The following is a 15,923-nucleotide window of genomic DNA, read 5'->3' as shown; positions in this document are numbered from 1 at the left end:
ACTTTTCATTGTTGATGTCCCAAGAAGGGTAGAAATACAAGAACACACACAAAAACCCTGACTTTGGAGCAATGTTCGCAGACTCTAGTATTTGGCTCTCTATTAGATGCAATGTTTTTCCGTCTTGGGACCATGGTTTATGTCCTAACTTGTTCAAACATCCTCATATGGACGCTACATTTCATTGTTGATGTCTCAAGAAGGATAGAAATACAAGAACACACCAAAAACCCTGGCTTTGGGCAATGTTCGCAGACTCTAGTATTTTGCTGTCTGTTAGATGCAATGGTTTTCCGTCTTGGGACCATGGTTTATGTTCTAACTTGTTCACACCTCCTCATATGGAAGGTACTTTTCCTTGTTGATACCTCAAGAAGGGTAGAAGTACAAGAACACACACAAAAATCCTGACTTTGGAGCAATGTTCGCAGACTCTAGTATTTGGCTCTCTGTTAGATGCAATGGTTTTCCGTCTTGGGACCATGGTTTATGTCCTAACTTGTTCACACCTCCTCATATGGAAGGTACTTTTCCTTGTTGATGTCTCAAGAAGGGTAGAACTACAAGAACACACACACACCCTGCGGTCTGGCGGTCCAAAAGGTTACGTCCTATTTCCTTTGAGCGGGGAAGGAAAAGATGGTGTGCCAAACATGTTGAGGCGTGACAGGTCTGGCTGCTGCTGTTTGTGCATCTGAAATGTGTTTTTCAGGGGATTCCTCAGAAAGGGAGATCCTGTAATTGTGTGTTTGTGTGTCCCTGCTGGGGTGGGAGAGTGTGGAAGTAGTTCAATGTCTGACTCACTAATTCCAACAATGAGTCTCCTCCTTGCAGCCGTCCTTGACTTCCACCAAACAACAGCAACACACGTGGGATCACTTCTCTTTGGCTCTTTTCAGGCAACAACTCGCACATGATATCGCGCACAAGTCAACACGCTGCAGGCCTGCTTGTATCGAACATAGTGTCGCACACGAGTAAACACGCTGCAGGACTGCTTGTATCGAACATAGTGTCGCACACGAGTAAATACGCGGAAGAGCTGCCTGTATCGCACATGATATCGCACACAAGTCAACACGCTGTAGGACTGCGTGTATCGCACATGACGTCACACACATGCAAACACGCTGCAGGACTGCTTGTATCGCACATGATATCACACACAAGTAAACACGCTGCAGGCCTGCTTGTATCACACATGATATCACACACAAATAAACACGCTGCAGGCCTGCTTGTATCACACATGATATCACACACGAGTAAACACGCTGCAGGACGGCTTGTATCGCACACAAGTAAACACGCTGCAGGACTGCTTGTATCGCACATGACATCGCACTCAAGTAAACATGCTGCAGGACTGCTTGTATCGCACATGATATCACACACAAGTAAACATGCTGCAGGACTGCTTGTATCGCACATTATATCACACACAAGTCAACACGCTGCAGGACTGCCTGTATCACACATGATATCGTACTCAAGTAAACATGCTGCAGGATGGCTTGTATCGCACATTATATCACACACAAGTAAACACGCTGCAGGACTGCTTGTATTGCACATGATATCGCACACAAGTAAACCCGCGGCAGGATTGTTTGTATCGCACATGATATCACACACAAGTAAACACGCTGCAGGACTGCTTGTATCACACATGATATCACACACAAGTAAACACACTGCAGGACTGCTTGTATTGCACATGATATCACACACAAGTAAACACGCTGCAGGACTGCTTGTATCACACATGATATCACACACAAGTAAACACACTACAGGACTGCTTGTATTGCACATGATATCACACACAAGTAAACACGCTGCAGGACTGCTGGTATCACACATGATATCGCACACAAGTAAACACGCTGCAGGACTGCTTGTATCACACATGATATCACACACAAGTAAACACGCTGCAGGACTGCTTGTATCGCACATGATATCACACAATTTAGATGCAAGATGATCATATCCGATACATTTGATATCAGACCTGGATATGGGCTCAGTGCCACCTGTCACTCACTCAGCACATAAAGCTGCTCCCCCTGCATGTCTACTTCTGATATCAGCCCGAGGCTGCAGCTCACGTGTCTGCACTGGCAGCGATACATGAAGATTCTTCTGGTTCCAGTGGAGCCTGGAGATATCAGCCCCCGGCCTGCTCCACCTCACCCTCTTGTCATCTTCACCTCCGCTCCCTGCTTAGTCATGTCTGAAGTTCTGCCCACAGGGTGTGGACTTTCACATCCTCTCCCGCCTTTTTGCACATCATGACATTTCTAATGAGTGGGTGTGGGGGGGTTGGGGGGGGGGGGGGGGGGGGGACCACCGCCCGGAGACTAATGCTCTCTAAAAATGTCAACAATGTGCCGTGTGCTGCAAGTGCTGGCAGGGACACCAGCCACAATATTATCAACCAGTGTTTACTTATATAGCCCGAAATCACCAGTGTCTCAAAGGGCTGCACAAGACACGACCACATCCTCGATTCAGAGCCCACATCATTGCTGTATCATGCAATCACAACAATAAGTCATCTTAATTATGATTTATTGTTCATATTATGTATGATTTAGTGTTTATATTATGTATGATTTATTGTTCATATTATGTATGATTTATAGTTCATATTATGTATGATTTATTGTTTGTATTATGTATGATTTATTGTTAATATTATGTAAGATTTATTGTTCATATTCTGTATGATTTATTGTTCATATTATGTATGATTTATTGTTCATATTTTGTATGATTTATTGTTCATATTATGTATAATTTATTGTTTATATTATGTATGATTTATTGTTTGTATTACATATGATTTATTGTTCACATTATGTATGATTTATTGTTAATATTTTGTATGATTTATTGTCCATATCATGTATGGTTTATTGTTCATATTATGTAAGATGTATTGTTCATATTCTGTATGATTTGTTTATATTTTGTATGATTTATTGTCCATATCATGCATGATTTATTGTTAATATTATGTAAGATTTATTGTTCGTATTCTGTATGATTTATTGTTTATATTTTGTATGATTTATTGTCCATATCATGTATGATTTATTGTTAATATTATGTAAGATTTATTGTTCATATTTTGTATGATTTATTGTTTATATTTTGTATGATTTATTGTTCATATCATGTATGGTTTATTGTTTATATTTTGTATGATTTATTGTTCATATCATGTATGATTTATTGTTAATATTATGTAAGATTTATTGTTCATATTCTGTATGATATATGTTCATATTATGTATTATTTACTGTTCATATTATGTAAGATTTATTGTTCATATTATGTATGATTTATTGTTCAAATTATTTAAGATTTATTGTTCATATTATGTTTGATTTATTGTTCATATTATGTAAGATTTATTGTTCATATTATGTATTATTTATTGGTTACACTATGTATTATTTATTGTTATATTATGTAAGATGTATTGTTCATATAATGTATGATTTATTGTTCATATTATGTATGTTTATTGTTCATATTATGTAAGAGTTATTGTTCATATTATGTAAGAGTTATTGTTCATATTATGTATGATTTATTGTTTATGTTATGAATGATTTATTGACAACAAATGAAAACTCCACTAAACTGATTGAACATAGAGTGAGTAAAATATACATATCAGTTGTTATTCTAATGTACTTGGTATTCAAAAAATGCTTGGTTAATTTAAAAAAAAATGGTGTTTTGTTGTAGCTGACATAGGCGCCAGCGCCCCCCGCGACCCCGAAAGGGAATAAGCGGTAGAAAATGGATGGATGGATGGGATGGATAATAAATATTAGCATAGAAAAATGAATAAATAGATACATCATTAAATAAAAAAAAAAAAGAATGGATTCATTTTGTGTCGCTACTTTGTCAAAACATTCAAAAATGTAGGAATTACAGATAAATTACTTTTAATGTGACTTTGACCGAAATCAAATGCAGTATTTATTTATATGACCCAGTGCAAACAACCTCCCCTAATCATGGTGAAAATAAAAATGCAACAAACACAAAAAGTCCACAAACACGATCACTCATAGCACAACCTGTTCACTGAATTTTGTGGATATTGTAGAAATGTCCACACACTATAAATAATGTAATAATTACACCCGCTTAATTGCATTACAAAGCACGATGGGAAAAATGCAAAATACTCTCCATTGTAGAACTTTCAGACAAATCCCCTTTAATATCAGTTCGATCGATGTGGAGTGTAGCATCTATTCATATGACCCAATGCAAACAACCTTCCCTAGTCATGGTGCAAAAAAAAAATTGATGCAATATACTTTAATATTTGCTGCAGTATTGGATACTATTAAAGTTTAAAAGGTCTGCTATTTCAAGCAATACATATATTTTTCTGACAAAATGAAAAAAAAAAATCAATTACATTTAGTGTGAAAATACGAAGTACACTATATTGCCATTCTTCCAAAAGTGCATTGGTGAGAATGTCAGGCTTGGCCATGTTTTAGTTTTTCCTCTGCGTTTGTCTTTGTTTCCTGTCAGCGCTCTTATTTTGTCCGTTTCCTGTTTGTCTCCCTGAGTGCTGTGTCTCCCCAGCTGTGGCTGATTGGCACCTGGCCACACCTGGTGTCAATCAGCCAGGTACTATTTAAAGCTGCCTTTCCCTCCAGTCAGTGCTGAATTATTGTCACCACTACCTGTCAAAGTCAATAATATTTATCGTTGTAGCTACTTCTGTTCACTCTGTTCATGTCATCGTTCCTTCATGTCACAGTAAGTGTTTTTGTCCCTAGTCCACAGTTAGCCTTTGTGCTAGTTTTTGTTCATAGCCAAATTTGTTCTCCACCTTGTGCGCGCCCTTTGTTCGTACCCTCTTGTTTGTTCTTGTTTTAGTGTTCAATTAAATCATGTTTACCTGCACAATGCCTGCCGCCTTCTCTGCATCTTCGGGTTCGTCAACAACAACATGCGACAGAGAAAGCCTCATCCCAAATAAGCTCTATCAGGTTCAGGTCAGGACTCTGTGCAGGCCAGTCAAGTTCATCCACACCAGACTCTGTCATGCATGTGGCCAGGACAAATGTTTAGGACACTTGATTCTGATCACTTAGATGGGTGGGCAAATACTTTTGGGAATATAGTGCATACTTTCTAGGTGTTTGCGGGCCAGATCTGGAGTTTGACACCTTTGCTCTAGCTGTGTTTGGTTCCTTCATGTCACAGTAAGTGTTTTTGTCCCTAGTCAACAGTTAGCCTTTGTGCTAGTTTTTGTTCATAGCCAAGTTTGTTCTCCACCTTGTGCGCGCCCTTTGTTTGTACCCTCTTGTTTGTTCTTGTTTTAGTGTAAAATTAAATCATGTTTACCCGCACGATGCCTGCCGCCTTTTCTGCATCTTGGGGTTCGTCAACAACAACATGTGACAGAGAAAGCCTGGCTCTCAGTCCCGGTTCTAACTCATCCCAAAAGGAGCTCTATCAGGTTCAGGTCAGGACTCTGTGCAGGCCAGTCAAGTTCATCCACAGCAGACTCTGTCATGCATGTGGCCAGGCCAAGTGATTAGAACATCTGATTCTGATCACTTGGATGGGTGGGCAAATACTTTTGGCAACATAGTGCGTACTTTCTAGGTGTTTGCGGGCCAGATCTGGAGTTTGACACCTTTGCTCTAGCTGTGTTTGGTTCCTTCATGTCACAGTAAGTGTTTTTGTCCCTAGTCCACAGCTAGTTTCTGTTCATAGCCCAGTTTGTTCTCCACCTTGTGCGCGCCCTTTGTTTGTACCCTCTTGTTTGTTCTTGTTTTTGTGTTAAATTAAATCATGTTTACCTGCACAATGCCTGCCGCCTTCTCTGCATCTTCGGGTTCGTCAACAACAACATGTGAGAGAGAAAGCCTCATCCAAAAGGAGCTTTATCAGGTTCAGGTCAGGACTCTGTGCAGGCCAGTCAAGTTCATCCACAGCAGACTCTGTCATGCATGTGGCCAGGCTAAGTGATTAGGACACTTGATTCTGATCACTTGGATGGGTGGGCAAATACTTTTGGCAATATAGTGCGTACTTTCTAGGTGTTTGCGGGCCAGATCTGGAGTTTGACACCTTTGCTCTAGCTATGTTTGGTTCGTTCATGTCACAGTAAGTGTTTTTGTTTCTAGTCCACAGTTAGCCTTTGTGCTAGTTTTTGTTCATAGCCAAGTTTGTTCTCCACCTTGTGCGCGCCCTTTGTTTGTACCCTCTTGTTTGTTCTTGTTTTAGTGTTCAATTAAATCATGTTTACCTGCACAATGCCTGCCGCCTTCTCTGCATCTTGGGGTTTGTCAACAACAACATGTGAGAGAGAAAGCCTCATCCCAAATAAGCTCTATCAGGTTCAGGTCAGGACTCTGTGCAGGCCAGTCAAGTTCATCCACAGCAGACTCTGTCATGCATGTGGCCAGGCCAAGTGATTAGGACACTTGATTCTGATCACTTGGATGGGTGGGCAAATACTTTTGGCAACATAGTGTGTACTTTCTAGGTGTTTGCGGGCCAGATCTGGAGTTTGACACCTGTGCTCTAGCTGTGATTGGTTCCTTCATGTCACAGTAAGTGTTTTTGTCCCTAGTCCACAGTTAGCCTTTGTGCTAGTTTTTGTTCATAGCCAAATGTGTTCTCCACCTTGTGCGCGCCCTTTGTTTGTACCCTCTTGTTTGTTTTTGTTTTAGTGTTAAATTAAATCATTTTTACCTGCACAATGCCTGCCGCCTTCTCTGCATCTTGGGGTTTGTCGACAACAACATGTGACAGAGAAAGCCTGGCTCTCAGTCCCGGTTCTAACTCATCCTAAAAGGAGCTCTATCAGGTTCAGGTCAGGACTCTGTGCAGGCCAGTCAAGTTCATCCACACCAGACTCTGTCATGCATGTGGCCAGGCCAAGTGATTAGGACACTTGATTCTGATCACTTCAATGGGTGGGCAAATACTTTTGGCAACATAGTGTGTGCTTTCTAAGTGTTTGCGGGCCAGATCTGGAGTTTGACACCTTTGCTCTAGCTGTGTTTGGTTCCTTCATGTCACAGTAAGTGTTTTTGTCCCTAGTCCACAGCTAGTTTCTGTTCATAGCCCAGTTTGTTCTCCACCTTGTGCGCGCCCTTTGTTTGTACCCTCTTGTTTGTTCTTGTTTTAGTGTTCAATTAAATCATGTTTACCTGCACGATGCCTGCCGCCTTCTCTGCATCTTGGGGTTCGTCAACAACAACATGCGACAGAGAAAGCCTCATCCCAAATAAGCTCTATCAGGTTCAGGTCAGGACTCTGTGCAGGCCAGTCAAGTTCATCCACACCTTTGCTCTAGCTGTGTTTGGTTTGAAATGATTCCCAGGTGGCTGACTGGGTCTTGTAGAAAAGTGAATTTCCTTCATGCGTGGAAGACCAGTTGAGTGGAACCAAAGCGTTTGCCCACCCTGATGTTTGATTGCCATCCTCACCAAAAACTGTTTGGCAAATTAGACACTTTCTCCACTATATGTTTCATAAAGGGCTCTGCTATATTTCTGCTCCGTCCCATTCTGTCGTCTCGCTTATCGGTCCTTTTTCTTCTCTCAGAGACGGCTTATCAGTCTGAGCCTCGCTCCGTATCGCCACATCTCCTCCTTCAATCTTCCCTCTTCTCATTTCTCTCTCTTTATCTTCCCATCGCCTTCCATCTGTCTTGCAGCCTCGGGCCCGTCATCTCTCTGAGCTCATGTAAGGTGGCGAGCGTGTCTTTGAACGCCACTCCTGGACCCAACAATGGAATTTGCACGCTGGCAATTCTTCTCTTGTCTCACTTTTTTTTTTTTTTTTTTAAAGGCGTCATAAACAGCATTGAAAAGTACGTCTTGAAGCTCATGGAGAGAATGCCAAGAGTGTGCAAAGCAGTAATCAGAGCAAAGGGTGGCTAGTTTGAAAAACGAAGAATATAAAACATTTTTTCATTCATTTCACCTTTTTGTGTGAAGTACATAACTACTCATAGTTTTAATGTGACTATCTACAATGTAAATAGTCATGGAAATAAAGAAAACACATTAAAAAATGAGAAGGTGTGTCCAATTTTTTGGCCTGTACTGCACACACACACACACACACACACACACACACACACACACACACACGCACGCACGCACACGCACATTTATATATATATATATATATATATGTATATATATATATATATATATATATATATACACACATACATATATATACACACACACACACACACACACACACACACACACACACGCACACACACGCACGCACACACACACGCACATTTATATATATATATATATATATATATATGTATATATATATATATATATATATACACACATACATATATATACACACACACACACACACACACACACACGCGCACACACACGCACGCACACACACACGCACATTTATATATATATATATATATATATATATATATATATATATATATATATATATATATATATATATATATATGTATATATATATATATACACACATACATATATATACACACACACATACATACATACATTAATACATACATACATTAATATATATATATATATATATATATATATATATATATATATATATATATATATATATATATATATATATATATATATATATATATATATATATATATATATCTGATGATTGAGGTAACCCCTCATGAAACAGTTCTGTAGAGATGAAGTAGTCTTGTGATTTTTCCCACACCTACATATTGCGCTCTACCATGGTATCGAGCACTATTCTCTGGATAATCCAATCAAGACATTATATATATATATATATATATATATATATACATATATATATATATATATATATATAGGTGTGAGAAAAATCACAAGACCAGTTCATCTCTACTGTTTCCGTCTGTGGTGGCATGTTGAAATGATTTCACTGAGCTTGTTGAGGGATGATAGATCTGGATGATATATAAAAAAACAGTTTCTCTTTCAAGCATAGGTTGCATCCAGCACACCTTACAGCAGTGGTAATAAAAGATGCAACCTATGCTTAAAAGAGAAACTGTTTTTTTATATATCACCCAGACCTGTCATCCCTCAACAAGCGCAGTGAAATTATATCAGCATGCCGCCACAGCCGGAAACACCTCCTAGGTAACACATGAGCCAATCACCACACCCTACGCCTGCCTGTACCCACCCACTCTGGGCCCTATATGAAAATATCCTGATGATTGAGGGAACCCCTCATGAAACAGTTCTGTAGTCTTTCTGGCGTCACTTCTTCTCTAAACTCAGTTTGTAAAAGATCAATGAGTTCATACAAAGCTAAGAGCCGGAGATTCAAGAAAAAAACGACTCACTCAATTGTGTAAAAAATGATCCAAGGGATGTTAAACCAGGGTTTAGTGTGGCTGAAACCAGGCTTAGGCTGAATAATTACTCCTTTGAATATCAGCTTGACTTATGATATCAAAGCAAGTAATCCAACACACTGTTTATGTCAAAATTTGACAGTAAACATTTTTTTTTACAGTAATATCCTCTTTCTATATAGAGTAATAATATACTATAAATAACAGATTTTACAGTATAAAAAACTTGCATTTATTTCTACCTTAAAAAAAAACAGCGGTACCGTTTTTCCATTCCATTTAATTTAATTCTATGTTTTGTTTTATTTTATATACTGTAAAAAATGTATTTTTTAAAAAACCTCTAAATATTACAGTAAAATTGTGAGCTGACAGTTTTATATAGTAAAATCTAAATATTGGGTTTTGTACAGTGTACATAAAAAAATACTTAATTATACACATGTTTTATATATATACACATTTACATTATTCTCTGTTAAAAGTGGCATCATGACTGCGATGTGGCCCTCAATGAAAACATCTCCGAATGAATTGTGAAGGAAATTGTGATTGACACAATGACAAAGGTCACAGGGGTCAAACTGCTTTTCATTGAGGGCCACATCGCAGTTATGATAATATACAGTAGGAATGTACATGGGTACATATAAAACATGTGCATAATTGTCTTCACCTTGTAAAAAAGCCAGTCTTTAGGTCAGGGGTCACCAAGGCGGTGCCCGTAAGGACCAGATGAGTGGCCGCTGGCCTGTTCTAAAAATAGCTCAAATAGCAGCACTTACCAGTGAGCTGCCTCTATTTTTTAAATTGTATTTATTTACTAGCAAGCTGGTCTCGCTTTGCTCCACATTTTTAATTCTAAGAGAGACAAAACTCAAATAGAATTTGAAAATCCAAGAAAATATTTGAAAAACTTGATCTTCACTTGTTTGAATAAATTCATTTATTTTCTTTACTTTGATTCTTGTAACTTTCAGAAAGACAATTTTAGAGAAAAAATACAACGTTTAAAATGATTTTAGGATTTTTAAACACATATATCTTTTTACCTTTTAAATTCCTTCCTCTTCTTTCCTGACAATTTAAATCAATGTTCAAGTAAATTTATTTTTTTATTGTAAAGAATAATAAATACATTTAATTTAATTCTTTGTTTTAGCTTTGTTTTTTTTTTGACGAAGAATATTTGTGAAACATTTCTTCAAACTTATCATGATTAAAATTCAAAAAAATATTCTGGCAAATCTAGAAAATCTGTAGAATCTAATTTAAATCTTATTTCAAATTCTTTTGAATTTCTTTTAAAATTTTTGTTCTGGAAAATCTAGAAGAAATAATGATTTGTCTTTGTTAGAAATATAGCTTGGTCCAATTTGTCAAAAATTCTAACAAAGTGCAGATTGGATTTTAACCTATTCAAAACATGTCATTAAAATTCTAAAAGTAATCTTAATCAGGAAAAATGACTAATGATGTTCCATAAATTGTTTTTAAACATTTTTCAAAAATATTCGAATTATCTAGTTTTTCTCTTTTTTTTTTTTGGTTGAATTTCGAATTTTAAAGAGTCAAAATTGAAAATAAACTATGTTTCAAAATGTAAGTTTCATTTTTTTTTAATGTTTTCTCCTCTTTTAAACCGTTCAATTAAATGTTTTTTTCATCATCTATTCTCTACAAAAAACCTTCCGTAAAAGGAAAACAAATGTAAAACGGAATAACAGACAGAAATACCCATTTATATATATATATATATATATATATATATATATATATATATATATATATATATATATATATATATATATATATATATATATATGTATATATATATATATATATATATATATATGTATATATATATATATATATATATATATATATATATATATATATATATATATATATATATATATATTATAATTCTGGCAATTTATTTAAGTGTGTATCAAACTGGTAGCCCTTCACATTAATCAGCACCCAAGATGTAGCTCTTTTTTTCAAAAAGCTTGGTGACCCCTGCTTTAGATTGTACAGTATAAAACTGCCAGCTCAGTCGCCACAATTTTACCACAATATTTGCATTTTTTTTTTATTTTTACAGCATATAAAATAAAAACAAATACATGGAATTAAATTAAATGGAATGAAAAAAACGGTACTACTGTTTTTTTTACGTTTTTTTTTTACGTAATAATTCATGCATGTTTTTTATACTGTAAAATCTACGGATGTTGTGTTTTTATAATGTATTATTTTTTAAATTTATGTTGAAAGTGGATTTTACTGTAAAAAATAGTTTACCGTCAAATTTTGACATGAACAGTTTGTTGGATTACTTGCTTTGGAATTATAAATCCAGCACATATTTAAGAAATTTTATCTTTATTTGAACAATAACATTGTTTTAAAATGTATGATGATGTAACTTAGATATTGGGTTTCACTACGTAAAGCGCTTTGAGTCACTAGAGAAAAAGCCCTATATAAATACACTTCACATGTATTATTTTGTTTCATTATTAGAGATGCATGTAATGCATGTAATTGTACATTTATTTTTCTAATACATTTGTTAAGAGAAGATAAGGTACTTTATTTACACATATTTCCACGGTTTTGGGGGCCACAAAAAATTGATGTGGCGGACCAGATGTGGCCCCCAGGCCTTGATTTAGACACCAGTGTGTTAATTAATGAGAACTTTACTGATTATTTATTGATTTATTAGTGTTTAGGATGAAATGAGCTCCCCTTCTTCATGCTGTGATGTTGTCAAGAGAAACCATACATATGCCCCCTACTATATTGTGATGGTATGGTCCCAATTGGCCATAAACACATCCAATAAACATACTAAACAACCCACGCCTGGGATATAAATGTCAGTAAACAAACTATTGCCGTGATATTACAAGATCGAAAGCAGGAGAAAGAGTTAGTTTGGAAGAAAAAAACTCCCACCTACCGTCTCTCCTGACGTTGCCTCGCAGGAAGACTTGACATGTCAGCGTTTCCAGCGAGAGTAAAAACACGCACAGATGGAAAAGTAGTGATCCACGCATGACAACAACTGGATTTAAAAAAAAAGAAAAGAAAGACAATTAAAAAAAAACAACAAACAATTAAGCAGACTTTGCGGACCTTGAGAAGCATTCGATGAGAACAGCAAACTTTGCATCCACTTGTAGACGCACACACACACACACACACACACACACACACACGCACACACACACACACACACACACACACACACACACACACACGCTTGTATTTCCGACCTTCTGGGGACCTGAGAAAAATGCCTCCCTCTTTGGGACCACCCTTTCTAAAAAATACAAACCCCGTTTCCATATGAGTTGGGAAATTGTGTTCGATGTAAATATAAACAGAATAAAATGATTTGTAAATAATTTTCAAGCCATATTCAGTTGAATATGCTACAAAGACAACATATTTGATGTTCAAACCCATAAAATAATATTTTGTGTGCAAATAATCATTAACTTTAGCATTTTATGCCAGCAACATGAGACAAAGAAGTTGGGAAAGGTGGCAATAAATACTGACAAAGTTGAGGAATGCTCATCAAACACTTATTTGGAACATCCCACAGGTGTGCAGGCTAATTGGGAACAGGTGATGATTGGGTATAAAAGCAGCTTCCATGAAATGCTAAGTAACTCACAAACAAGAATGGGGCGAAGGTCACTAATTTGTAAGCAAATTGTCCAACAGTTTTAGAACAACATTTCTCAACGAGCTATTGCAAGGAAATTAGGGATTTTACCATCTACGGTCCGTAAAATCATCAAAAAGTTAAAAAAAATCTGGAGAAATCACTGCACGTAAGCGATGATATTACGGACCTTTGATCCCTCAGGCCGACCGACATCAGTGTGTAAAGGATATCACCACACGGGCTCAGGAACACTTCATAAAACCACTGTCAGCAACAACAGTTGGTCGCTACATCTGTAAGTGCAAGTTAAAACTCTACTATGCAAAGCAAAGCCCATTTATCAACAACACCCAGAAACGCCGCCAGCTTTGCTGGGCCAGACCTCATCTAAGATGGACTGATGCAAAGTGGAAAAGTGTTCTGTGGTCTGACGAGTCCACATTTCAAATTATATTTGGAAACTCTCCGGAACAGAGAGGAAAATAACCATCCGGATTGTTATAGGCGCAAAGTTGAAAAGCCAGCATGTGTGATGGTATGGGGGTGTATTAGTGCCCAAGGCATGGGTAACTTACACATCTGTGAAAGCACCATTAATGCTGAAAGGTACATACAGGTTTTGGAACAACATATGTTGTCATCCAAGCAACGGTATCATGGACGCCCCTGCTTATTTCAGCCAAGCCATGTGTTACAACAGCGTGGTTTCGTAGAAAAAGAGTGCGTGTACTTTCCTGGCCCGCCTGCAGTCCAGACCTGTCTCCCATGGAAAATGTGTGGCGCATTATGAAGCGTAAAATAGGACAGCGGAGACCCCGGACTGTTGAAGGACTGAAGCTCTACATAAAACAAGAATGGGAAAGAATTCCACTTTCAAAGCTTCATCAATGAGTTTCCTCAGTTCCCAAACGTTTATTGAGTGTTGTTAAAAGAAAAGGTGATGTAACACAGTGGTGAACATGCCCTTTCCCAACTACTTTGGCACATGTTGCAGCCATGAAATTCTAAGTTAATTATTATTTGCAAAAAGAAAACAAAGTTTATGAGTTTGAACATCAAATATGTTGTCTTTGTGGCATATTCAACTGAATATGGGTTGAAAAGGATTTGTATTCTGGTGAGCATGCCCTTTCCCAACTACTTTGGCACGTGTTGCAGCCATGAAATTCTAAGTTAATTATTATTTGCAAAAAGAAAACAAAGTTTATGAGTTTGAACATCAAATATGTTGTCTTTGTGGCATATTCAACTGAATATGGGTTGAAAATGATAACACAGTGGTGAACATGCCCTTTCCCAACTACTTTGGCATGTGTTGCAGCCATGAAATTTTATGTTCATTATTAATTACAAAAAACAACAACAAAGTTTATGAGTTTGAACATCAAATATGCTGTCTTTGTAGCATATTCAACTGAATATGGGTTGAAAAGGATTTGTATTCTGGTGAGCATGCCCTTTCCCAACTACTTTGGCACATGTTGCAGCCATAAAATTCTAAGTTCATTATTAATTGCAAAAAAAAACAACAAAGTTTATGAGTTTGAACATCAAATATGTTGTCTTTGTAGCATATTCAACTAAATATGGGTTGAAAATGATAACACAGTGGTGAACATGCCCTTTCCCAACTACTTTGGCACATGTTGCAGCCATGAAATTCTAAGTTCATTATTAATTGCAAAAAAAACAACAAAGTTTATGAGTTTGAACATCAAATATGTTGTCTTTGAGGCATATTCAACTGAATATGGGTTGAAAATGATAACACAGTGGTGAACATGCCCTTTCCCAACTACTTTGGCACGTGTTGCAGCCATGAAATTTTATGTTCATTATTAATTGCAAAAAAGAAAACAAAGTTTATGAGTTTGAACATCAAATATGTTGTCTTTGTGGCATATTCAACTGAATATGGGTTGAAAAGGATTTGTATTCTGGTGAGCATGCCCTTTCCCAACTACTTTGGCACGTGTTGCAGCCATGAAATTCTAAGTTCATTATTAATTGCAAAAAAACCAACAAAGTTTATGAGTTTGAACATCAAATATGTTGTCTTTGTAGCATATTCAACTGAATATGGGTTGAAAATTATAACACAGTGGTGAACATGCCCTTTCCCAACTACTTTGGCACATGTTGCAGCCATGAAATTCTAAGTTCATTATTAATTGCAAAAAAACCAACAAAGTTTATGAGTTTGAACATCAAATATGTTGTCTTTGTAGCATATTCAACTGAATATGGGTTGAAAAGGATTTGTATTCTGGTGAACATGCCCTTTCCCAACTACTTTGGCACATGTTGCAGCCATGAAATTCTAAGTTCATTATTAAATGCAAAAAGAAAACAAAGTTTATGAGTTTGAACATCAAATATGTTGTCTTTGTAGCATATTCAACCGAATATGGGTTGAAAATGATAACACAGTGGTGAACATGCCCTTTCCCAACTACTTTGGCACATGTTGCAGCCATGAAATTCTAAGTTCATTATTAATTGTAAAAAGAAAACAAAGTTTATGAGTTTGAACATCAAATATGTTGTCTTTAAAGCATATTCAACTGAATATGGGTTGAAAAGGATTTGTATTCTGGTGAACATGCCCTTTCCCAACTACTTTGGCACGTGTTGCAGCCATGAAATTCTAAGTTTATTATTAATTGAAAAAAAAACAACAAAGTTTCTGAGTTTGAACATCAAATATGTTGTCTTTGTGGCATATTCAACTAAATATGGGTTGAAAATGATAACACAGTGGTGAACATGCCCTTTCCCAACTACTTTGGCACATGCTGCAGCCATGAAATTCTAAGTTCATTATTAATTGC

At 36.7% G+C, this 15,923-nt stretch overlaps 1 protein-coding gene across 1 annotated transcript in view; it reads right to left on the bottom strand.

Moving 5' to 3' along the window:
* pdgfd (platelet derived growth factor d) overlaps window positions 1-12,670 on the bottom strand; it is a 130,996-nt gene extending 118,326 nt beyond the window's left edge. The window contains exons 1-2 of the mRNA XM_061919266.1: window positions 12,552-12,670; window positions 12,376-12,480 (exon numbers count right to left, since the gene is read on the bottom strand). Coding sequence (XP_061775250.1) covers window positions 12,376-12,480; window positions 12,552-12,588 — 142 coding nt within the window. The 5' untranslated portion in view covers window positions 12,589-12,670. The remainder of the gene's footprint in view (window positions 1-12,375; window positions 12,481-12,551) is intronic.
* Window positions 12,671-15,923: the final 3,253 nt, after the last annotated feature.

The sequence above is a fragment of the Nerophis ophidion genome, linkage group LG13 (genome assembly GCF_033978795.1).
Source record: "Nerophis ophidion isolate RoL-2023_Sa linkage group LG13, RoL_Noph_v1.0, whole genome shotgun sequence".
Taxonomy (NCBI): Eukaryota; Metazoa; Chordata; class Actinopteri; order Syngnathiformes; family Syngnathidae; genus Nerophis; species Nerophis ophidion.
Note: the sequence above shows the minus strand (reverse complement) of the source record. Positions and strands in the feature narration are given on the sequence as shown.